We start from the raw sequence: 23,631 nt of genomic DNA, 5'->3' as shown, positions 1-23,631 counted from the left end.
CTGCAGAGAGGGGGCACAGTTTTCCCACGTGGGAGGAGGGGGAGAGCCCTTGGCTGGGCGTCAGGAGTGGGCTCCTATCCAAGCAGCTGGTCCTTCACACCTTCCCTCGTTGTGGGCTTCGGCCAGCAGCCAGCTCAACAGTGGGAAATAAGTGTCTAAGGTTGATAGGAATAGCAAATGGATCTCATGTGGTTTTAAATTACGAAAAAGAAAATTTGAATGTCAAATGCCCCAGTTTGGAGAACAAATTAAAATGATACCAAGGGCGGTGATTGCCGCCTTCAGGAAACTTGAAAGCAACAGCCATCGGCAGCAGAAAGAGCTAGAGATGCCTGTGGTGTGGGCCCCTCTCTGCCCTGTTTGGTCCTGAGGCCCACACGGAAATCTCTCCCTCCCCAGCACGTTGTGGGCAGAGTGGGAGGGCAGCCTGGGGCTTCAGATATTTCCCACTGGCTGCTTCTAGGCCATGGATGTGTACTGTGCTGAGGTTTCTCAGGTAGCTTCTGAGGGCAGACCCTGCGCTGCAGGCTTCCGTGGTGCCCTAGAGCTCACGACCCTGGGATGAAGGCTGCTCTCATCACTCACTTGTGAGTGTGCATTTAGCTCTGTGAGTCTGGGCTCTGCAGGACGAGGGAAATTGTGCAGACAAGGAGCCGGCCTGGGGTCTCGTGGGCCAGGTGTGTAGCAGGCATTACAGCACTAGGGACGGTGTGGGGAGAGAGGGTCTCCTGGGAAATTGGACAGTTAGTCTGAGACTCAGAAACCAAGTAAGTCACGTGAAGTCTGATAATACCAAGTGGATAAGATGCCAAGCAGGAGTCCCTGTTTGCAGCAGTGGGAATGGAAATCAGCCCCAATTCTCAGGAAAGCTACTGGGTGTCTGCAAGTGCTGATGCCTCCGTGATTTCACCCTGGACGCTGTCTCAGTGGTGGCCCCCAGAGCCTCCGGGGCAGGAATGTTCATTGCTGCATTGCTCGTAAAGGGAACAACTAGAAACAACCCAAATGTCCCCAGTAGGAGACAGAATGAAGAAGGGGAGCTGAATTCCTCTGGCGGAACTTCAGCTTTGCTCTTGCTAAGAAGCCCCTGCTCAACACCAGTAAGGGGAAAGCACAAAGCTGGAGAAAAGAGACGTGTGCTGGGGCGCCTTTCCTGCAGCCTGGAGCAGTGCAGGGCCCGGCTGCCTGAGGCCCGGGACACGGCGGCTGTCGGGGGGCAGGGACGGCCACCAGGGGCTCTCGGGGGACGGGAGAGGCCTGGGAGCCTGAGTGGACTCAGAGCACATCCCTCCCACCTGTAATGTTGGCTTTTTGAAAAATCTTGAGGGCCTGGGGCCGTAACTCCGCAGTGGCATGCTTGCCTAACATGTGCAAGGCCCTGGGTTTGATCATTGCAAAAAAGAAAAAATCTGGAGCATGTGAGAAAAGCCACCAGGGTTCCCACAGACTAGTGGAGGGCCTGTCGGTGCTTATTTTAGTCCCTGTGCTATGTTTAAAAGGGTTCAGAATTTTAGAGGTTTTTTTTAAGGAACAGGTAGGCGTTCTGGCTCTTGACCTGCCGGCTGGTACCCGGGTGTCCTTTATAATCATCTGTCACACTGTACTTTTGTTCTCTGTGCTTTTCTTTATGGATGTGGCAGTTCACAGCTTTAACAAGTTAGAATGAAGGGACAAGAGGCTGGGGTCGAGGAAGCCACCCAGCAGAGGCTGGGGAGCTGCTCACACCACTTGGGGTGCAGGGCCCCTCGAGTCTGGCTGAGGACTCGAGTCCTCAGGGGCATCCTATGTCCCTGAGGAGCAGGCTTGGCCAAGGCATGGCAGGGGCTGGGTCTGATTCAGTCCTGATTTCAGAGGCTAGCGGTAAAATGATGCCTTCATGAACAGCACCTTTTAACCAGCGCAGGCCGGGGCACTTGGCTAATTCTGCCAGCCCCGCACCCACGGGGTTGATGGGAAAGTTGAGTTTTTCTGGACAAAGCAAAACACAAACTTCAAGAGAAGCAGCAAACGTGGTTTGTCAAACGCTCCGGTGTTCTGCCCAGGCGGTGGGAAGGCGAGCAGCCTGTACGGGGCTTGCCCCTGCAGAGGAAGGATGGAGGGGTCATGAGGTCGGGGAAGATGTGAAGATATCGGGCAAAAATGTGTAGAGGATGGCGTGGTCTGCCCCAGACCAAGAAATAAAACACTAGAGGTACAATTGCAGCTCCTTACACCCTCTTCTGCCTTGTACATTGGACCCTTAACTTAGAACTCAATTCATTCGAAAGCGCCGGTTGTAACTCAAGTTGGTTGTAAGTCAAGACTTTTTCCCATAAGAAATCATGGAAATACCCATAATGTGATCGGAACCTCCCAAAGCACCCCTTAACTAACCTTTTCATAATAAAAAAGGATTGTATAATGTGCGTAATTGATCAGAAACACCAATAATTTTTCTAGTTTATTCACCAAAAAGTTATAAAATGTGCCTAGTTTACCAGAAATAATAATTTCATACTGTAACTCACCATTCAAGCTGACATCTTTGGCTTTCAGGAAGGAAGGATGAAATGGAAAGTGGTTATTATGTGGAAGAAGAGGCCCCTTCCAAAAGAACGTCAGGAATCTGGCTCTCTGGTGTCCTTTCTCTCCTTGAGAGAGTCTGTAGCCTTCTAGGACCTGCTTCTGGCTCACTAGGTCTCAACCTTTTCAGAACTAAAAACTGGTCTAAGGTAGTCTGTTTCTGTCTTTTCTTTAACACTGTTCTGTAGTATGACATGGCATTGTCATTAAGCAAGTGAATGCAAGGACTGGCTTTTTCTCTGTCTAAATGGATCTTCTCTACAGATGTTTGTAGCTCTGTCCATTTTTTCAGGCTTTCCTTTATTTCAGAAGAACTTGGCTGCACTGATTATTGATGCTCCCCCTCCTCTCCAGAAAGCTCCTTAGCTGCCATTCTCTGTTGCTCAGCCAGAAGTTGCTGAAATTCCTCTGCAGACAATTCCTCTGAGTGCTCCTCCACCAGATCCTCAACATCACCACTGTCTACCTGCAAGCCTACGTACTCTGCTATAGTGACAATGTCATCAACTGCAGGGTCAGTTGAAGGCTCAGGCTCCTCTACACAGCCTTCAAAGTCTCTCTCCTGTATAATTTTAGGCCACACTTTCTTCCAGGCAGAGCTCAGTGTCCTTAGAGAGACACTGGCCCAGGATTTCTCAGTTAACCCCACACAGGAAAGGATGTTATAGGGCCGGGGATTTAGCTCAGTGGTTTCACCGCCTGCTGTGCAGGCGCAAGGACCCGAGTTCAATCCCCAGTACCAAAACAACAACAACAACAAAAACAAAGTATAAAGGATGTTATAATGTTCCTTCCAGAACTCTTTGAAGGGTTAAATCTGTATCTAAGACCATCTGGAAGCACTTCAGGAACAGTTCCTTGGTGTACAGCTTCTTAAAGTTAGCTATAACCTGCTGGTTCTTGGGCTGCAGTAGAGGAGTTGTATTAGGTGTGAGGAACTGGACTGAGGGCCATGGGAATTCTTCAGCCAATTCTTCTTCCAAATCTCTTGGTGAGCAGGAGCATTGTCCATGATGAGGAGAGCCTTGAGTGGTAAACCTTTGTCCTCTAGATATTTCTTAACAGTAGGACAGAAAGCCTCTCTGATCCACTCAAGAAAAAGTACTCCTGGACCAGGGATTTAGCTCAGTGGTTCCACTGCCTGCCTCTCGAGCACAAGGTCCCGAGTTTGATCTCTGGTACCAAAAAAAAAAAAAAGGGGGGAAAAGAAAAAGTACTCTTGTTACCCAGGCTTTTGTGATAGATCTCCACATGACCCCTAGCCTATTCTTCATGACTTTGTTTTCTGAATACACTAGGGATCTCAGAGTGATAAACCAAGAGAGGCTTTATCTTGAGTTTATCACTCACATTGGCACATAGCAATAAGGTTAGCCTACCCTTCATAGTCTGTGGCCTGGCATTTCCTTCTCTTCATGGGCAGTGTACATTTTCTTGGGCATTTTCTTCCAGAAATGGCCTGTTTCATCACAGGGGGAAATTTGATGAGAGCAAAAGCCATTTCTCTGTGTCATCCTTTCAAAGTAGTGTATGTAATTTTTAGCAGCCCTTTTATCACCACTGGCTGCTTCACCATGCCTAGTTATGCTGTGAACACCAGTTCTCACTTTAAAATTGTGAAACCACCACTTACTGCTATAGAATGTTTCACCATTGTCACTCGTGGATTATCCTTTAAGATCTGCATTTATAGCCCTAGCTTTTTGACAAATTACAGACTCAGGCTATATATAATAGCCATTCTACCTCATCTAACACTGTTGATCATGACTTACTAATTTGAGTAACACCTTTAGCAACACTAGCTTCCTTATACAAATCTTTTGAGTTAAGGCATTGGGGTCGTAACTCAAGACTTTGGTTAAAACTAAAATTCCAGTCATAACCCAAGTTGTTTGTGAGGCTGGTCATAACTTGAGGGTCCACTTACAAACATCCTAACTTCCTCCGAACTTCCCATAGGGAACCAGCACCTGTTGTTAGGGTGTGGGGCCTTTCTCTGTCCCTTGGCCCTCTGGATAATCCTAGCAGTTGGGAGGCTGAGGTAGGAGGATCACCTTGAGTTCAAGGCCAGCCTGGGCTACGTAGTAAGTTGAAGCCCACCCTGAACTACATAGTGAGACCCTGTCTCAAAAAACAAACCAACCAATCAATTAGCAAGCATGAAAAAAAATTAAAAATTAAAATTAAAAAAAGGAGGGGTGGGGATTTAGCTCAGTGGTTCTGGCACCTGCCTCGCAAGTGCAAGGTCACAAGTTCAATCCCGGGTACAAAAAAAAAAAAAAATTTTAAAAAGGGCCAGAGATTTAGCTCAGTGGTTTTGCTGCCTGCTGTGCAAGCGTAAGGGCCCAAGTTTGATCCCTGGTACCCAAAATAAATAAATAAATAAATAAATAAATAAATAAATATAAAAATTTTAAAAAGCAAGCAAGGCCCATACACTGACTTTAAAAGACTTCAAATTTAAATATATAAAGGGGAGGGCAGGGGGAAGGGGAGTAAAAATGACCAAGATATGATATGTAAATGTACCAATTTCCCAAGGTAAAGTGCAATTACTATGTATTTGAAACATATACTAATAATTGAAAATATATAAACCTAAAGGGATAGGAGCTTCTTTCTCAGGAAAACAACAATGACATGATACAGTCAGTGCAGCAGGAGGCCCTGGAGGTCCAGGGCCCAGGCATAGCGGCCGAGGACAGGAGTGGATCCCGTCACCAAGCCGGGCCAGCTGGTCAAGAATGTGAAGGCCAGGTCCTGGAGGAGAGTCAGCTCTTCTTCTGCCCATCCAGGAGTCTGAAATGACTGACTTCCTGATCGCTTCCCTCAAGGATGAAGCTCTGAGGATCGTGCTGGTGCAGAAGCAGACTCGTGCTGGCCAGCAGACAGGTTCAAGGTATTTGTCGCCGCTGTTCATGTCTCCAGTGGTCATATTGGTCTGGGTGTGAAGTGCTCTAGGGAGAGGGCCATTGCATCCGCCGGGTCATTGTCCCAGCCTAGCTCTCCCTTGTGCCCGTGTCGTGAGTTGGGGGAGGGGTGGACAAGATCGGCAGGCCCCACGCCCAGAGGCTCTGGCATTGTCTCAGTCCCCGGGCCAAGAAGCTGCTGCTGATGGCGGGGACCGATGACTGCACAGCTGTGCCACTGTGCCACCCACCAAAGCCGCCTCTGAGGCTGAGCCCTGCCCTCTGGACAGAGACTGCTCACCAAGCCTCCCCACCAGGAATTCGGGGACCCCTTGTGAAACCCACACCAGAGTCTCCAGCTGGCACACTTGGGCTCCAGCAGTGGCTGCAACACAGGGTTTTATACAAAAATAAAGCGAATGAAGTGTGGGGAAAAGGGATAGAAAACAATGCACCATGGTGACACTAAGCCGAGAAAGCTATAATTATCACAAAGTAGACTGCAGGATGCTGAATTTTACCAAGGTCATTTCATAACGGTAAATGGCAGTTCATCAAGAGAGCATGAATATCCTTAATATTTAAAAACTTAATGATCCAACATTCTGACAGCTAATAAATCTCTAAAAGATATGATGAAGACAACAAAATGCAGCCTATAATGATAGAGCTATAAGGAGAAATAGAGAAATCTACAATTATAATTGAAAATTTCAACACCTCTCACAATAATAAAATGGAAAGACAGATGTCATTAATGATATAACTTGAACAATAATAGCAACCACTTGACTCAATAACAGAATGCACATGTTCTTATTTTCAAGTGTACATGTTCTGTGTCATAAAACAATTCTCGATCTAAAAGGATTCAAGTGCTATAAAGCACATTTCCAGGCCGGGGATTTAGCTCAGTGGTTTCGCTGCCTGCCGCACAAGTGCAAGGACCCGAGTTCAATCCCCAGTACCAAAAATCAAAACAAAAGCACATTTCCTGGGCTGAGGATGTGGCTCAGTGTAGAGGGCTGGGTGGGCGTGCCCAAGGCCCTGGGATCAATCCTGACCATGTTGGAATTGAATTTGAATTCAGCCTAGAAAAATCTCTGGGAAGTCCCCAAATATTTGGAAACTAAATGATACACTTACAAATAATCCATAAGCCAAAAGAAAGTTTTGAACTGGATGAAAATACAACTTACTAGAGTTTGTGGAGTGCTGCTAAAGCAGTACAACTTTAAATGCGGTAAGTTCCCTAGGAGATAATGTTATCGGGTAGTTCCCTTAGAAATTCCTCTCTAATTAAATATATTCCAGGTCCTTTTTGCCTCAAAAAATTAGATGAGACAAGCCAAGAACAGTGCCAAAAGTTTATTTTGAAAAGTGAGAGGTGAAGGAAAAACTGGTTCTGCAGAGCAAACTGAACAAAGGAGGTTAGGAGGTGTCAGGGATGCAGCTCCATGGCACCGCAACTGCCTCGCAAGTGCAAGGTCCTGAGTTTGATCCCCAGTACCAGGAAAAAAAGAAAGAAAAGAGGTTAGGAGAAAAAGAGCAGAAGTAAAAGTGCACCCTGGCCACCGTGAAGAGTCAGAGTGTGCCGTCAGGTCCGAGTATCCTGTCCGCATCTCGTGGGACCCTGTGAGAAGTCCCACAGATGGGGTCCTGGGAGTTATTTGGGGCTGTCCTGAGGCCTTGTAATTGACTGGTCCCACTTATTTTCCCAGCCAGCTTCACTACACCCTACCTCCTATGTCAATACTCGCTACAAAAAACTCACTGGAAGAAACGAATAATCCAAATTATCTGAGATCCATGAAAGAAACTGAACTTGAAGTTAAAATCTTCCTACGACAACAAAACAAAAAACCATAAAAACCCTCCAGGCCTGGATGCCTTTGCTGGAGAATTCCATCAAACATTTAAGGAAGGTATAGTACCGGTTCTATAAATAAGTGATGTGAAAGGTTTTTTTTTTTTTGGTACTGGAGATCGAACTCGGGACCTTGTGCTTGCAAGGCAGGAAGGAGCCAGAACCACTGAGCTAAATCCCTGGCCATGAAAGATTATTTTTATAAAAACAGTGATATAGAGCAGAATGCAAAATCCACACGAGTTTTAAAGGTAAAATAGGAATCCTTAGACATACGTGGTTCCTGGGACAGACCGCTTTGAGCGCTCATGAGACCCCTGGAAATTGTTTCTTCCTTCTCCTGGTCAGGACACCAGGACCAAAGAGGACAAGACTGAGCTGGAATGGCAGAGGTTGGGGTGTGGGAGTCGAGACTGGACCCCTGGCTGGTTGACCAGGCGGCCTGGTCTCGACTCCTCGCCACCCCACCCCTGAGTCTAATCTGAGTACCCCTTGAGATATAAAGTGTGAGGCAGAGAGTGTGACACCATCCTGACTGGCGGTGAGGACGCAGAGACCCTTTTGATGGGTCAGGGGTTTGCCTGAAGCCACGCAGGATTAGAAACCCATTCTCCTCTGATTGTTGGGGTTCTAGTCCACTGGCATCAGAGGCCTCATCGCTCAGCCTCACTCTGAGTAGGAAAAGTATAACTCCCAACCTGCTAAGGCATCAGATGTGTCGAGTTTGTCGTCTCACATCAAAGAATGAAGTTGCAAACCAAAAGAAGTTAGGAGGGTTTTATTGGAAATAAGGGCACGGAGAATAGCCCCTGGATTTTCAGGCAGGGTCCCGAGTGGGTGGTCACCAAAGCCCTTTGTCAGGGGTAATCTATACAGCAAAATCACAACATGGGTCAGACTATAATCAGCCTGTAGGATTACAAGTATAGCCGCTTAGTTAACATTGATCCGATAGGGAAAACAGTCACACAGCAAGGGTACATGGTTTTGGGGAAGGGAGGGGAGTAGGGGCCTGGATGTTCTGGTCACCCAACTGCGCGGCTGGTGCCTAGCTGCACCCACTGGACCAGGTGATGCTAATCTGGTGCAGTCTCAAGCTGCTGTTTATCCCTAGCGAGGCTCACAGGCCTGGCTATTGCTTCTGCATCCTGAGGCCTGGCTTCTTCACATTTGCCTCCAGCTGCAATTCTGATGCCTCTATTTTTGTGCTGACTTTTTCTTTTCTTTTTTTTTGGTACTGGGGATTGAACTCGGGTCCTTGTGCTTGCGCAGCAGGCGTCGAAACCACTGAGCTAAATCCCCGGCCCTGTGCTGACTTTCTTGAGGACCAATCCCTCTGATTTTTTTTTTTTTTCTAGTATTGGGGATCGAACTCAGGACCTTGCACTTGTGGCATGGCACCACTGAGCTAAATCCTGGGCCCTCTGATTGTATATTAATATGTAATGTAGCTGCCTATAATAATTCACTCTCCCTAATAATTCACTGTCCCCTCTAGTTAAAGTAGACTTTTATTCTTGCCCAAGTAGGATGCTTCCTGCAATACTCAGTCAAAACCCAGTTGATACCTGAAGGCTTTGCCTAAATGCCCTCCTCCCAGAAGTCTTTGCTGAGGCCCCCACATCCCTGCCCCATCGAGCCATCTCCATTTTCTTCCTGTGCCAGTGACTTTCCCTCTTCTCAGCCCTAAATGTACAGATGCCCAGCTAGACTGGGGAGGGGTGGGAGGTGTGGAAGGAAGTGGAAGAGCCCGCTGAGGAACTGAGAGCTTCCCCTGGGGCCTGGAGAGGGAGGGAGAAGGGGGTTCAAGAGGAGGCTGGAGGGGCAGGCGGAGGCCATGCAGGGCCCTGCCCAGAGGCTGGGTTTAGCTCTGCAGTAGCCTGTGTTTGAGGGGGAGGGGGAGTGTGAGATCGTCCAGAAGTTTCCCTTAGGCTGCTGTGTAGAGAATGAGCACAAGGAGGCCACTGACTGCTGCTTTCTGGGGGCGAGATGAGGGAGCTTGGGACCAGGATGAGGGCAGAAGGTGACACTTTTGAGACTTCTGACACTAAGTGACTCTACTTTTAAGAAAAAAGTTTATCAGCAAAGACCCGAGTTCGATCCCCGGTACCAAAAAAAAAACAAAAAAGAAAAAAGTTTATCAGCCCAAGTGCCCATCAACTGATGAGTGGAAAAAGAAGATGTGTTTTTTTTTTATACAATGGAGTACTACTCAGCCATAAAGAAGGACGAGCTTCAGACATTTATATAGCTAAATGGGTGGACCTTGAGCCATACTCATAAATGAAATAAATCGGGGCCAGGGATTTAGCTCAGTGGTTTTGCTGCCTGCTGCGCAAGCGCAAGGACCCGAGTTTGATCCCAGGTACCAAAAAAAATAAATAAATAATAAAATAAATGAAATAAATTGGACACGCACATGTTTAAATATCGCATCAGGGGCCGGGGATTTAGCTCAGTGGCACCGCACCTGCCTCGAAAGTGCAAGGTCCTGAGTTCGATCGCCGGTACCAAAATAAATAAATAACAAATACCACATTGTTTCTCTGGTGTGAGAAACTGAAAGTGGAAATAAGGACTGAGATGCATAATGGATGCTGGGAAAGGGGAAGAAAGTGTTCAAATAGTAAGGAGAACAAAGGAGGGAGGGAGAGAGGAAGGGACAAGGAAAAAAGTGAAAATGGAAAAAATGGAAACAAAGCTTCTGTACATAGGGAGGGGAGGTTGGGGGGTATGGGATAAAATAAAATTTATCTTTTAAAAAAGAGAAAAGTTTATTCTGAGACAAACATGAGTGACCATGACCCATGCTCCACTAGAAGAGGTTACATGAACATAGCACTGAACAAAAAAATTATAAATCAATACAATTACCAATTACCTTGGTGGGAACCTCAGTTAGAGGAGCTACTGGAAAGCAGGGGAAAGCTGTAGGATTCTCATGTTATCTTTTCTCCTTCTCCAGCGCTGAGGACTGGAGCCAGGCCCAGCCCTTGGATGTTGGCTTATATGCACTCAGCTTTAGGGCTGGTAGAGGTCATCGTCTGCTACTGCAGTGTTACATTCAGTTTATCTCACTCCCAAGAATACTAGGTCAGATACAGAAGTTACAGTAACTGACTGAGCTGGGCATGGAGGTGCACGCTTGTGATCCCAGCACTGGGAGGCTGAGGAGCGAGGGTTACAAATTCAAGCCCAGGCCGGGCAATTTAGAGATTTAGCAAGACCTTATCTCAAAATGTTAAAAAAGGCTGGGAATGTAGCTCATGAATGCAAAGGGCTTTATCCTGTGTACCACCACCAGAGAGAGAGAGAGAGAGAGAGAGAGAAATGTCTTTTATTAAAATAAATTTTATTTTATCCCATTTCCTCCTCCCCTTATACACCCTCCCCTATGTACAAAAGCTTTGTTTCCACTTTTTCTTCTATTTTCACTTTTTTCCTTGTCCCTTCCTTCCTTTCTCCCTCCCCCCTCCCTTGTTCCTTTCCCCTTTAAACATTTTCTTCCTATTTCCCAATATCTATTATACATTTTAGTCCTTATGTCCACTTTGTTTCTCACACCAGAGAAACAATGAGATATTTAAATATGTGTGTTTGATTTATTTCACTTAAGAGGATGGTCTCAAGGTGCATCCATTTAGCTATAAATGTCTGAAGCTCGTCCTTCTTTATGGCTGAGTAGTACTCCAGTGCATAAAAATACATCTTTACGATTTTTAAACAATAAAGAGTTCTCAAAAAAACCCCCAACACATCTTGTTTATCCAGTCATCAATTGACAGGCATTTGGGCTGTTTCCAAGATTTAGCTGTTACAAGCTGTGGTGCTATAAACATGGGTGTACATATATCGCTGTGGTATGATGCTTTTAATTCTTTCAGGAAGATACCAAGAAGGGGAATAGCTGGGTCAAATGAGACCTCCAGCCCTCGTTCTCTGAGGAATCTCCACACTGATTTCCACAGTGATTGCACCAGTGTGCACTCCCACCAGCAATGCGAGTTCTTTTTGCCCACAGCCCCGCCAGCATTTGTTTTTGGTTGATTTTTTTTTTCCTGGTACCAGTGATCAAACTCAGGACCTTGTGCTTGTGAGGCAAATGTGGTACCACTGACCTAAATCCCTGGCACTATGGTTGATTTTTTTTTGGGGGGGGGGGTCGGGTACCGGGGATTGAACTTGGGTCCTTGTGCTTGTGAGGCAGGCGGCAGAACCACTGAGCTACATCCCCAGCCCTTATGGTTGATTTCTTGATAGCAGCCATTCTTTCTGGGGTGAAGTGGAATCTCAGTGTTGTTTTCACCTGCATCTCTCAAATGACCAGTGATGTTGAACATTTTTTCATATGTTTATTTGCTGCTTTTACTTCTTTGTCTGAGAAATGTCTGTTCATTTCAGATGCCCATTTTTGGAATGGGTCTTTAAATTTGGGAGGTCTGATTTGAGTTCTTTATATATTCTAGATAGTAGTCCTTTATCTGATGAACAGCTGGTAAAATTTTTTTTCGCACTCTGTGGGTTGTCTCTTAGCTCTGTTGGTGGTTTCTCTTGCTGTGCAAGTTTTTTTTTTTTTTTGGTACCAGGGATCAAACTTGCGCTTGCGCAGCAGGTGGCGGAAACACTGAGCTAAATCCCCGGCCCTGTGCAAAGGCTTTTTAATCAGACAAGGTCCCAGTTGATTCTTCCTGTATGGTCTGGGTTTTGTTCATAGTCTTTTCCTATGCCAATGTCTTCAAGAGATCTACCTAACCTATCTTACAGCAGATTTAGTGTTTCTGTTTTAATATTTAGATCTTTGATCCATTTTGATTTTAGGTTAATGCATGGTGAAAGATATGGGTCTAGTTTTTATCTTAGGCATGTGGAAAACCAGTTTTTCCAGCACCATTTATTAAAGAGGGTATCTTTCTTCCAGTGAAGGTGTTTGGTTCCTTTGTCAAAGATGAGGTGGGTAAGTGTGTCTGGAGTTGTTTCTGCATCTCCTAATCTATTCCATTGATCCTCAGGCCCTTTTTTCCCCCCAGCACCATACTGTTTTTTTAATCACTGTAGCTTTGTAGTATAATTTCAAGTCAGGGATTGTGATATCCCTTGCCTTCCCTTTGTTAGTCTAGGTCTCTTCTGGTTCCTAATGAATTTTAGGATTATTTTTTCTAATTCTGTGAGATATTCTGTTGAAATTTTGATTGGGATTGCACTAAATCTGTATAATGATTTTGGAATTATGGCCATTTTCACTATATTGGTTCTTCCTATCCAGGAACACGGGATGTCTTTCCATTTTCTGATATCCTCTTTGATCTCCTTTTTCAGAGTACTGTAGTTTTCAATGTAAAGGTCTTTTACTTCTTTCATTAGATTGATTCCTAGGTACTTCATTTTTTGGGATGCTATTGGGAAAGGGATTGTGTCTCTAATTTTCTCTCTGTAAGTCTGTTACTTGTGTACAGGAAGGCTATTGATTTTTTCTTTCTTTCTTTTTTTTCTTTGCTATTTCTTGGCTATTGATTTTTGAATGTTGACTTTGTATCAAGCTACACCACTGAAATTGATTATCAAAGATAGATTTATTTGTTAAGCTATAGCCCAAGATATTTTGGCTCATCCTTGATGTCATAACCAGCCAAGGTCAGACAGTTCACAGGATCTTCAATACAAAGGCAGCTTCTTTAGAGAACTTGAGTTCATAGGGATCATTTAGGAAGTAAAATGGGCCCTGCCACTGTTAGGAGGGGGCCTGCTCAGGGTCACAGGGAGTGCATAATGGCTGGAAAACTCTCTAAGCTGCAGTATCAGCAGTGTGCCTACAGGGGGTGTCCCTCAGCCCAGGTAACCCCAGCACCCCCTGGGCCTCCAGCCTTTCACACTGCACTGCCACCTGCAGCTATGTGACATGAGTCTCTGAGGAGGGAGAGATGGCAAGCAGCAGAAGTCTGTGTCCTAGAGGGCAGTGAAAGCTCCCGGTGGACCTGGCTCCAGCGTGAGCCAGGGGCCTGGCTTGTTTCCAGTAAACTCACCTGCGGCACTGACGGAGACTGAGGCAGAGACTGGCATTTGCTCAGGAGCGAGCATTTGGCTGAGGTTGGAAACTGTTGCTCTTTGGGAAGTAAGACCTGGATAAAGCATAGAGCTCCGGGCTTTTCCCTGGTGTGGGCTGTGTGCACACATAGTGTGTGTGTGTGGGATGGTCAGTGGCCTGTTGACGAATTTCTGCTTTTTGAAGAACCCCCCCCCTTGCCATTCCAATCCCAGGTTATTTTTCTTTTAACTTCAAATTCCAATTAAAAAAAAAACAACTCCAACATCTAGCACAGTGTTCCCCACTGAGCGGATGGGGAAACCATGTACTTGGCAGATCTGGGGCCTCTGTGGTCTGAATTGTTTCCTCTAACTTCATATACTATAGTGGAGCCCTAAACTCCTAATGTCACTGGCAACAGGACATACAAGGAAGTCACTCAAGTTAAATGAGGTCGTAAGTGTGGGGCTCTGATCTAACTTTTATCTTTGAAAGAAGAAACCTGGGCCGGGGATGTAGCTCAGTGGTACCGTGCCTGCCTGGCAAGCCCAAGGTCCCGAGTTTGAACCTTGACACCAAAAAAAAAAAAAAAAAAAAAAAATGGAAAAAAGAAAAGAAACGAAACACCAAGAACTGGAGGTGTGGCTCAGTGGTTGGAGTACTTTCCTAACACATATGAGGCTCTGGGTTTGATCCCCACCACTTAAAATAAAAACCTCCTGTGCTTTAAGCCTACCAGTCTATAGTGCATTACAGCAGCCTAAGCAGGCTAAGATTCGGGTTCCAGCAGCTCTCTGGCTCCTCCCTACATTGCCCCTCCAGGTTTCCAGAGGACCTGAGGCTCAGGTGATGCAGCAGTTTAAGACGCAGGACCCCTGCCCCATTCAGACAGTTCCCCCAATGCCATTAGAAGCATTGCGGTACCAACGATGGCCACCAGGTGGCGCTCACCCCACCACCCCAACATGGGCAGCTGCTGGTAGACTTGTGGATTTTACTCTATTTTTACCCTAATCCGCCTGGAGCAGAAGAGCACGTAAGGGCTGTAGCGTGGACCTGTACAGCTCTCCAAGTGTGATATCAGAGGCTCCATCAGAGGCTGTTAAAGGCAGAGTCCCAAGCCCAGTGCCGAGGCCCAGGAATCAATCTAAACTTTAACAAATTTGAGGTGCAGATCTGCACACTGAGGCCCGAGCCCAAGGCCTATGGTGCTGGAGAGAGATGAGCCTTTATTTTTGTCTGTCAACTGCAGCTCTGCCACCAACGTTGAGTTCTCCCCAGGATGGGGAGGGGTGTGGGAGTGGGGCACCACGGGGTAGGCTGCCGTTTCCCTCTGCTCCCAGTACCGTTAAAGAGGCATGAGAACCAGGGGACAATGAGGACACCAACCTCCCACCTTGGGAGACCTCTGAGGGCTGCAGGACCTTGGGTGGGGAGGTGGGGCCCTGGGTCCCGATCAGCTGGCACATCGCAAGGCAACTCCCCAGTACGGCCAGGCGAGGAGAGAAGTGGGTCCCGGCTGTCCTGCCCGGACCCAGGGGAAGCGGCTCCTTGGGACACTCAGGTCCTGGCCAAGGACCTCCAAGAACGCTGGCCGCCTCACCTCTCCTCCACCTTCCAGAACCAGCCCTGGCTCCCTCGACTAAGAAAGAAAACACTTCAGGGCGATTCATTTATCTCAAAACATATATTTACCTCTCCTCTCAGTACATCTTTGAGCACCTTGACAAATCTTCTAGGAAGGTGTAGGACCCCACCTGGTGCTCCACACCCTCCCTACCCCTTGGTGACGAGCCCCCTAACTGCGTGCACAATGGCATCCTTGTCGATACCAAACATCTTCAGCAGCTCGGCTGGCTTCCCGCTTCTTGGTACCTGGCTGACAGCCAGGCGGGTGACAGTGACTCCAGGCTCACCCATGACGGCAGCAGACACTGCCTCACCAATGCCACCTGGGCAAAAGAAAGGTGAGTCAGGAGAGCACTCAGGATGAGCAGGGCTTGGGGTGCAGCCCTACACCAGTCTGCTTGCTCCCCAAGCCAAGGGTGGCAGAGACTGTATGCTCTACACCCCTTGCCAGAGCAGACAGCGCTAATCAATCACAGTACTGTGGAATTTTTTTCTTCCCCAGTACTGGGATTAAACCCAGAGTATTCACACTGAGCTACACCCCCAGCCCTTAAGTTACCCAGGCTGGGCACAAACTTGCAATCCTCCTGCCTCAGCCTTTCAGAGTGCTATACTGCAGATGTGAGTCAACATGTCTTGCTAGTATTTTTATAAGTCCAAATGAGACCTGCAAATCATTTTTTTAATCATCCTCTGGGCAGCCATCATCCACAGATGCCTGCACTTGAGCTCAGAGTGCAAGCCCATCCTTTCCTGCGGGCTTCTCGGGCGGAAGCAGATGCACCTGTAGAGGCTGCTTGGTGAAGGACTCAAGGCAGACACATTCAGCACCGCCTTCCCTGTTTGACTCTGCACAATGCTCATAACCTCCTTTATCTGAGCCCCAGAAGGGCCGCTGTGGCCCAGAAAATCCAGAGCTGCCCTCAAGCAGCCAGGACTCAGCCTCCTATCAGGTCTCAGGCTTGGCTTGAGGACCCAGCTAACTCACAGCTGTGGGTCCAGCTCCATGAGCCCTTCTCGCCCAGGTTGGCGGGGATTCCACCTCACTGCTCTGGCCCCAGGACCTTCCTTCCCCAGCCTCCCCTGACCCTGTGACGCAGGCCAGGTACCCTCATAGTAGTGGTCCTCCACCGTGAGGATCCTGCCCTTCGTAGCTCGTGCGCTGTCAAGAATGAGTTTTGTGTCCAGGGGCTTGATGGTGAAGGGGTCCAGCACGCGGATGCTGATTTTCTCTGTGAAGGGAGAAGATGCAGGGGCGTGGCTGATGGGGCCGGGCGGTGTGGCTCTGCCTGTGGGGGCCTCAGAGCCCCCGGGTGGGAGTGTCCCGTGGGTTGACACAGCTATGAGCCCACAGACCTGTCCCTATCCCTGGGAGGACCAATGGCTCCCCGGTCCCCATTGCTGAGCTTATGCCTGCCAGCCCCTCCGGGGATCTCAGGCCGCTGCAGGGCCTGTGGGCTGTCCAGAAAGGCAGGGTGGGATGTGTGGGGCCTGAGACGGGGAAGGTTTAGGGGGTGATGGGAGGGGAGCTGTGCCCACAGAAAGGAGGGTACCAGGGTCTGGGGAGCACCCAGCAGAGCGACCTTCTCAGAGGGAAGAGCTCAGCCTCCCTCCAGCTCCTCCAAGCTCTGCACATGCCACCTGCTGTCGTCCCTGTTCTGCTCACCAATCCCTGCCCACTCGGAAGTCACCTTACTAAGGATGCCATGCCCCTGGCTCCTCACTTCACATGGTGCTCGGCAAGGCTGAAACGGGCCGTGGTTGGTGACCCACTGCAGGAGGCGAATGCCTGTCCCTGCTGCACTAACGCTAGCTGACATCTGCAAGCCCAGAGTGGTAACGGATGATGATACCAAGCCACACTTAGTCCTCGGGAGAGACCTACTGGAAAGTGCAGTGCAGTAGCTCCATTTCACAGGTGGGGAAACCGAGGCACAGTGATGGTAAATAATAGGCTAGTGCCTGGATGAGCTGAGTCGAGCCCCAGAGCCCCATCAGCAGGCTCCAGGCCCCTGGCCCGACCACCCTGCTAAGGCTACGGGTGGGGACTGTGGCCACTGCGGCCTCAGGAATCAGCATCATACTGGGCACGAGGGTCTCAGCCCCAAGACCGAACAGACAGAAGCAGACCCGTCGGCTGTGGGGTCGCTTTCTCCTCACCTGTCTTCAGCAGCTCAGCGGCAGCCAAGGCCTCGTGCAGCGTCACCCCAGCCCCGATCACGGTCACCTGGTCATCCTTGTTCTTCAGAACCACCTGGGGGTGACACGGGGAGTCGGCGAGGCTCAGGGCCTGGGAACCAGAGTGGTGGAGGGAGGCTCAGCACCACCACGGACGGGATCTCACTGAGACACAGACGGCACTGACCTTGGCTTGTCCAACCTGGAAGTCCTCACTGCTGCTGTAGACGATGGCGTTTTCCGGGCGGCTAGTCCGGATGAAGCAGATGCCCTACGATCAGAACAGGCACACTGAGGAGCACAGGACACAGCACCTCTGGCGTCAGAAGGCCGTGTCTTTCTAGATTTACCCTGCCTACATGCCGATCTCTTCCAGCCCATCACTACTCCAGCAGGGATAAAGAGCCTGCCCGCCTGCCCTGCAGCCTGCACCTCGCTGAACACTCCTGACAGCATCTGTGACTCTGCCGGTCCCGGACCAGAAGCAACTTCCTACCAGGTGGCCTGGATCTGGGTGGGGCCGCTCCCCGGGAATGTGTTGTAGGCCCCCAGTCTACCAGGAGAGGAACAAGAACCACTCGGTCACAGTCTCCTGCAGAGTCAGGGGACAAACTGGCAGAGGATTCTGGATTCTCAGCAAGGAAAGGGAACAGTGATTGATGGATTGGCAAGGTCTTCCTTGGGACAGTAATAATTGTATGTGTTGTCCTGGGCTAATTTCTTCAAGCTACACAAACATCAGGAACAAAGTCGGGAAATAACTTCTCTGGAGCATCAAATGACCAGCTCTGAAGCTCCATGCTAGGATCCTCTTATGTCCCCTAGGGAAGAGCTGTCTGCCAGCCCAAGAGAGAACAGCCATGGGACCAACCTTTGTGTTGGCTGCTAACTCCACCGCCTTCTCTGTGGCAACTCCATCACTTGGGTAAAAGACAGTTGACATGGGAACTGCCCGAAACATGGCGAGGTCCTCCAGGGCCATCTGAGAAGGCCCATCTTCCCCTGGGGTGCGACAGGAAAAGAAGCTAAAGTGAGATCCCCCATCCGTGGCTTTCCCTCTCCTGGAATCCTGGCCCCGACTCTCCCCATACCTTGTGTCCAAAGCCAAGGGAAGCTCAGGGGTAAGGAAGCCTGGCAGCTGTACTCACCGATGGACACGCCACAGTGGGAGCCGCACAGGTTGACGTTGCTCTCTGAGATGGCCGCCATGCGGATCTGGTCGAAGGCCCGCGTGAAGAAGGCTGCGAAAGTGCTGCAGAAGGGCACGGTCCTGTTCCGCGTGGCACAGCCAACGGCAATGCTCACCTGGAGGCGGACGGGCCAGGTCAGCCGCAAAGAGGCAGGGAGAGCAGGTGCCCAGGGAGCCCAGGCCACCCTTTGGTGACAGGAGGACCCTGTGGTCCTAGAATCTGTTAAGGCCACGCAAGTGGCTTCTGTACACCCACCTGCTCTGCAGTCTAGCATTCTCTGAAAGTTATTTTCCTTTGCAACACTTTCCCCGTAACAAGCAAACCCTGTCACCAAGAAGGAGAAAGCCTGCAGACTGTCCCTTCTCCCCAGGCTTCTAGACACCCCCCTCTCTCGGGAGCCCCAAGGCCTCTGCAGAGACCAGTCCCCCACCTCCTGGGGCTGAGGGCAGTGGCCCCTTGCCCAGAACTCCTGAGCAGTCAGTCATCAGTTCCAGACCAGCTGCCTGGCCCATGGCTCTGAACCCTGCCAGGTAATGGGAACCCTCTTTCCCTAGTTTCTGGGGCTGCTGTAGCCCCCACTCTCTGCCAGTGTAGACTGGACTTTCTGGAAGGCACACACACAACTGCAGGGAGCAGTGCAGAAAGAACTTTGGAGAGGCTAGTGGTCTTTAGGAGTAAAGTTCCTGTCCCTAGGGATGTGCAAAACTAGGCTGGGCTCCTGAGCTAGAAGAGGGGTGATTTTGAAAAATGAGTAAGGACACTGCTCCTTATTTCACAAACTCGGTTCCTGCCAAGTGGTTGCCTCCCCAACTGCCATGTGTCAGGGCCAGAGCTCAGCAGAGTGGCCGCTGTGCCCATCCTGGTTCAGCCTCCTGGCCATGTGGCTGTCTACCCCAAAATGTTCTCACCATGCAGTTACCGCTGCACACCTCTGCGGCCCTCTTCAGGTCCTCCATTTGCATCTATCCAGTACATCTGCTCCTTGGCACAACCACCCTGAGTTGTGGCTGCTCAAGGTCAAAGTCAGAGCCATTCTTGGTCTCCCTGGGCTGGCCTCTGGCACTGCTGATGCGGCTGCCCAAGGAGGCAGGGGGCTCAGCCATGTCCCTGCACCCTCACACTGAGGCTCTGTAGCTGCGGCTGGACTGCGCCCCTCAACCCACTCCTGGCACCCACCATGTTCTGCTCCGCGATGTAGCACTCGATGAAGCGGTCAGGGTGCTCCTTTTTGAAGATCTCTGAGAAGGTGGAATTCTTCGTGTCCCCATCCAGGGCGATGATGCGGTCACTGCCATGGCCCAGCTTGGCCAGCGCCTGCCCATAGGCCTTGCGGGTGGCTATCTGTGGGGAGGAGAGCGGGCAGGCTCTGAGTATAGCCAGGGCATGTGTGGCCTGGAGCCCTGCCTGCCTCTGACTCCTGAGGCTTTTAGGGAAAAGAAGGAAGGATAAAAACAGAGGCAGAAAGAAGCAACACCAGGGCCTCTGGACTCCTGTAAGGTTGCCAACAGCTATAGTGAGTGTCTTCAGTCCCGGAAGTCCCTCGGCCCAGCCCCGCTTATAAAAGATGTCCTACCAACCCCACTTCCCCACCCCTTCCACTCATCTGCTTTAGTCAGGAATGTCAGGGGCCTGGGAGTTGGCTGCACTGACGGGCTCACTCAGGGCAGGGCCCTATGGACCAAGGACACAAGGACTTGCGAGTCCTCGGCTTTGTTCTCATGCCCCAGCAGCTCACTGTGTGGCTGTAGGCAAGTCTCTTGCCCTCTCTGAGCCTCTGCAGATAAATCCCAGAGCTGGCTGTCCCTAGGAGGGAACCTCAGGGCTCCTTTCTCATCAGACTAATCCCTTTCCCTCCAGAAGGTACATTTTGGCCTTGGCGAGTTGGAGAACTGGGACTGCCCCACCTCCAGCCTGTCCAGAAAAGCAAGGCCAACAACCCACCTTGTCCCCAACTTTGTAGCTGGGCGGAGAGGGCATGCGGATGTTGGCGATGTCCACCGAGGGGGCGTCCTCCTGCGGGGGAGTGGCCATGATCTTCTTTTTGCTCTGGATCTGGCTGTAGATTTCCTGGATGGTCTGTTCAGCCATGTTTTTGGGGAGGGGCTTCCCGTGCCAGGACTCCTTATCCTCTATCCCTGCAGGCAGAACACGGAGGACAGAGGGAGGTGAAACACAAGCTCCCACGAAGCCTGGAAGCTGCCTGCTGCAGGAGGCCTTCCCGAGGGAAGGAAAGAAATGGTGGGGTTGCACCGGGCACCAGGACAGTCAGCAAGGAGGGCTGCAGAGGGCTGGAGCCACCCATGTGCCTCCAGGGCACTTCCTGGCTCTCCAGGGCCCAGCCGAGTGGGGAGGAGAGGGATGGGGCAGCGCCATCCTCTCCACCACCCACTCCTCCCGGGAAGGCAGAGAGGGCCGCCGTGAAGCTGCAGACTCCATGTGGGAGGGACCCTGGCCGTGAGAAGGGGAAGCTACCGCTGAGGTCACCGGCTGCATCTTCTAAGCAGCACAAAAGGGCCTGCAAGCAGCCTCAGAGCCTTGCTGTGTGGGCCAGTCAGGCTCAATATCCCGCTCTCGAGTCACCTCAGGTGCTGTCATAGCCTGGCCAGTCCAGGACAGCAGCCCTTCCAGGCAGGATCCGGCAGCTCCAGACTACTTGCAGCCCCCAGGGAGCTCGAGGACCCCAGATTCTGCCTGGTAGTGAAGCCGAGGGGTCAGTGCCCGGCAGTGGCCTGAGACCTCAGCGATGTCCCAGAGTCCTTGTCCCCATGTCCGCCCCTCCCAGGAGCTTCCCAGCCCTACAGCAGCGGCCTCACACATCCAAGTCCACACAGGCAGGCGGCTGGGCAGTCAGAGGCATCTGGCATGAGAAGCCAAGCCAGAGCCTGAAATCGGGCCCCACAGTGCCACAGACTTCCTTCTGTCACTAGGAAACTTAAAAAAAAAAAAGTAACAGGGCCGGGGATTTAGCTCCGTGGTCACAGTGCCTGCCTTACAAGTGCAAGGTCCCGAGTTCGATCCCCGGAACCCCCGAAAAGAGTTCTGTCCCACCTCTGTGTCTCTCAGTGCCGGGGATCAAGCCCAGGGCCGTGCACATGCTAGGCCACATGCTCTACCTACCACTGAGCTACTCCCAGCCCCAGTACTTCATTCATTCTTTTTGTTGTTTGGGGTTTTTTGTCTGTGACTGAACCCAAGGCCTAGATCCCCAGGCCTATTTGACTCTATTTTTTATTGTTTTGGTACTGGGGATTGAACTCGGGGTCCTTGTGCTTGCGCAGCAGGCAGCAAAACGCCTGAGCTAAATCCCCGGCCCGCGACTATTTTACTTGGAGACATGGTCCTACTAGGTTGCTCGGGTTGGCCTCAAACTTGTGACCCTTCTGCCTCAGCCTCCGCAGGAGCTCTGTGTACCACGGCACCTGACGATTACAGTCATTCTACCTGGGGTAAGACGGTATCTCATTGCCCCTAACCATTTCTAGCGCCCTTTTCCATTTTAAAATGGGCAAAAGCCATCCCAGGCCCAGGGTGGGTACAACCCACAGCCCTGGGTGCTAGGCAGACTTGTGTCTGCCCTGCTCTTGGAGCTGGAGCAGGAACCACCTTCCAGACCCGCACAAAGGTCCCTGCAGAGCACTTCCTACTGCTTGAGGGGTGCACACCTCTCTGAGGGGAGAGCCCAGGGCTTTCCAGGCCCCCGAGGCTGGTCATGCCAGCCCGTCAGCTCAGACAGCCAGGGTGAGGACACAGGGGCTGCTCACTCAGCGAGCTCTCTGCCCGCAGCCCCGCTCCAAGTTCCTCCTCCTCCCTGTCTGCACCTGGCGCTCAGCTGAGAACAGGCTGACCAAACTTCGGTTAAGCCGAGCAGACCTGCGTCACCTTGGGGAGCATAGCACCTCCTGCTCCCTTCCCTGGGGCCCAGGTGTTCAGACTGTAGCCAGGGGCTGGTGTTTCCCCAGGCACAGGTCCCGGGGCAAGCGGAGAGAGGCAGGTGTGGGATACAGACCTGTGATGCCTCTGCCCTTGAAGGTCTTGGCGATGATCGCTGTGGGCTGGTGCTTGGCCTGCCCGAAGGCCTTGCACAGCTCCTCCACGCTGTGTCCGTCCACAATGATGGCGTGCCAGCTAGGAAGAGGGGCTGGGTGAGGGGCAGCCCGGTGCCGGAAACCCAGGGATGGGCGCGGGGCTTGCAGAGTGCCCCAGGCACAGCTGCAACCTGAGCTAGGAACCCTAAGACGCTGCTGTTTCCAATTTGGGTGTTCCTCCTTTTCCTGCCTTTTCGTATTATTTTACTTGCTTTTGTTTGCCTTTGAACAGGTTTCCCTCCTCTTTTCTGAAGTAATTCAAAGCTTAGTTCATGTACTGTTTTCTCCATTCCTGATCTACTCATTTCCTACTGAGAGCCGTTCTGAGCACAGTGAATGAGGTTTCGAATCTGTCTATTAGGTTCTTGCGGGATTTTTTAATTTGGCCCAATTTTTATTTGGAAGAGACATTTTCATTACTCCACAGCTGGTGGATATGGTGCTGGACACTTTAATGAAGCAGTGAGGGCAGGGCAATGTTATTTAAGCAGTCTTTTCCTGGACTCGTGTGGGCACGTTAATAGAAAAGGCACCAGTGAAGTGAACACGTACCAGGTGCTCACACTGCACAGGCTCCATGCGGAGCACTACTGCTCATTAAGCTCCCAACCCAAGGGGAGCCACTGTTGCCCCATTTTACAGATAAGTAAAGCTGAGACACCAAAGGCCAAATGATTTGCCCAAGGTCACAAAGCCAGTTAGTGGTGGAGCTGGGACCTAAGGAATCTGGCTTCAGAGCCTCCGGGCTACGGACACAGTGCCCTGGAAGTGCTGTCTGGGTCACATGCCAAATGCCCAGACCGATGTGGCCTTGGGGAGTGCCTGGGGGACTGGTGGCTCCGTTTCCTCACGTGTCCTCTCTGTCTAAGGGAGAGAATCCTCCCTCATCCATCCTCTCCCTTCATACGGTTGGTCATCAGAAACCACAGAGCCAGGCCTGCTGTGTTACAAGGTGACCTTGACGTCCCGTCAGTCTGACATCATCATGGGCAGACTCATCCCGCTTCCTGGCCCACAGGAGAAGCCCTCCCTTTCCAGGCCTCCTACCAGCAGCGGGGCAGAGGACGGAGACGCCGAGGTGAGTGACCCCACCCTGTGACACCTACTCACGGGCCTCTGTGCTCTGGGACATCACCTGAATTCCCGATCACAGAAGGACCTGGGAGGAGTCCAGAAACCCCCTCTT

General features: G+C 50.6%; 1 protein-coding gene and 1 long non-coding RNA gene across 5 annotated transcripts in view; one reads left to right on the top strand and one right to left on the bottom strand.

The window, feature by feature from the left end:
* Positions 1–15,035: 15,035 nt before the first annotated feature.
* The window catches only part of Tkt (transketolase), a 25,666-nt gene continuing 17,070 nt past the window's right edge, over positions 15,036–23,631 (bottom strand). For all 4 annotated transcript variants that reach the window (XM_087181534.1, XM_004864344.4, XM_087181533.1 and 1 more), the window contains 9 exons: positions 22,367–22,485; positions 20,302–20,495; positions 19,537–19,701; positions 18,319–18,475; positions 18,042–18,172; positions 17,358–17,441; positions 17,153–17,246; positions 16,102–16,224; positions 15,036–15,315 (listed from right to left, as the gene is read on the bottom strand). In XM_087181534.1, coding sequence (XP_087037660.1) covers positions 15,140–15,315; positions 16,102–16,224; positions 17,153–17,246; positions 17,358–17,441; positions 18,042–18,172; positions 18,319–18,475; positions 19,537–19,701; positions 20,302–20,495; positions 22,367–22,485 — 1,243 coding nt within the window. In that variant the 3' untranslated portion in view covers positions 15,036–15,139. The remainder of the gene's footprint in view (positions 15,316–16,101; positions 16,225–17,152; positions 17,247–17,357; positions 17,442–18,041; positions 18,173–18,318; positions 18,476–19,536; positions 19,702–20,301; positions 20,496–22,366; positions 22,486–23,631) is intronic.
* LOC147826477 (uncharacterized) overlaps positions 22,485–23,631 on the top strand; it is a 3,694-nt gene continuing 2,547 nt past the window's right edge. The window contains exon 1 of the long non-coding RNA XR_015439182.1: positions 22,485–23,523. This is a non-coding gene — a long non-coding RNA (uncharacterized LOC147826477). The remainder of the gene's footprint in view (positions 23,524–23,631) is intronic.

Source organism: Heterocephalus glaber, unplaced genomic scaffold, assembly GCF_053883595.1.
Source record: "Heterocephalus glaber isolate CG9 unplaced genomic scaffold, H.glaber_assembly_v1.0 deba00001472, whole genome shotgun sequence".
Classification (NCBI taxonomy): Eukaryota; Metazoa; Chordata; class Mammalia; order Rodentia; family Bathyergidae; genus Heterocephalus; species Heterocephalus glaber.
Note: the sequence above shows the minus strand (reverse complement) of the source record. Positions and strands in the feature narration are given on the sequence as shown.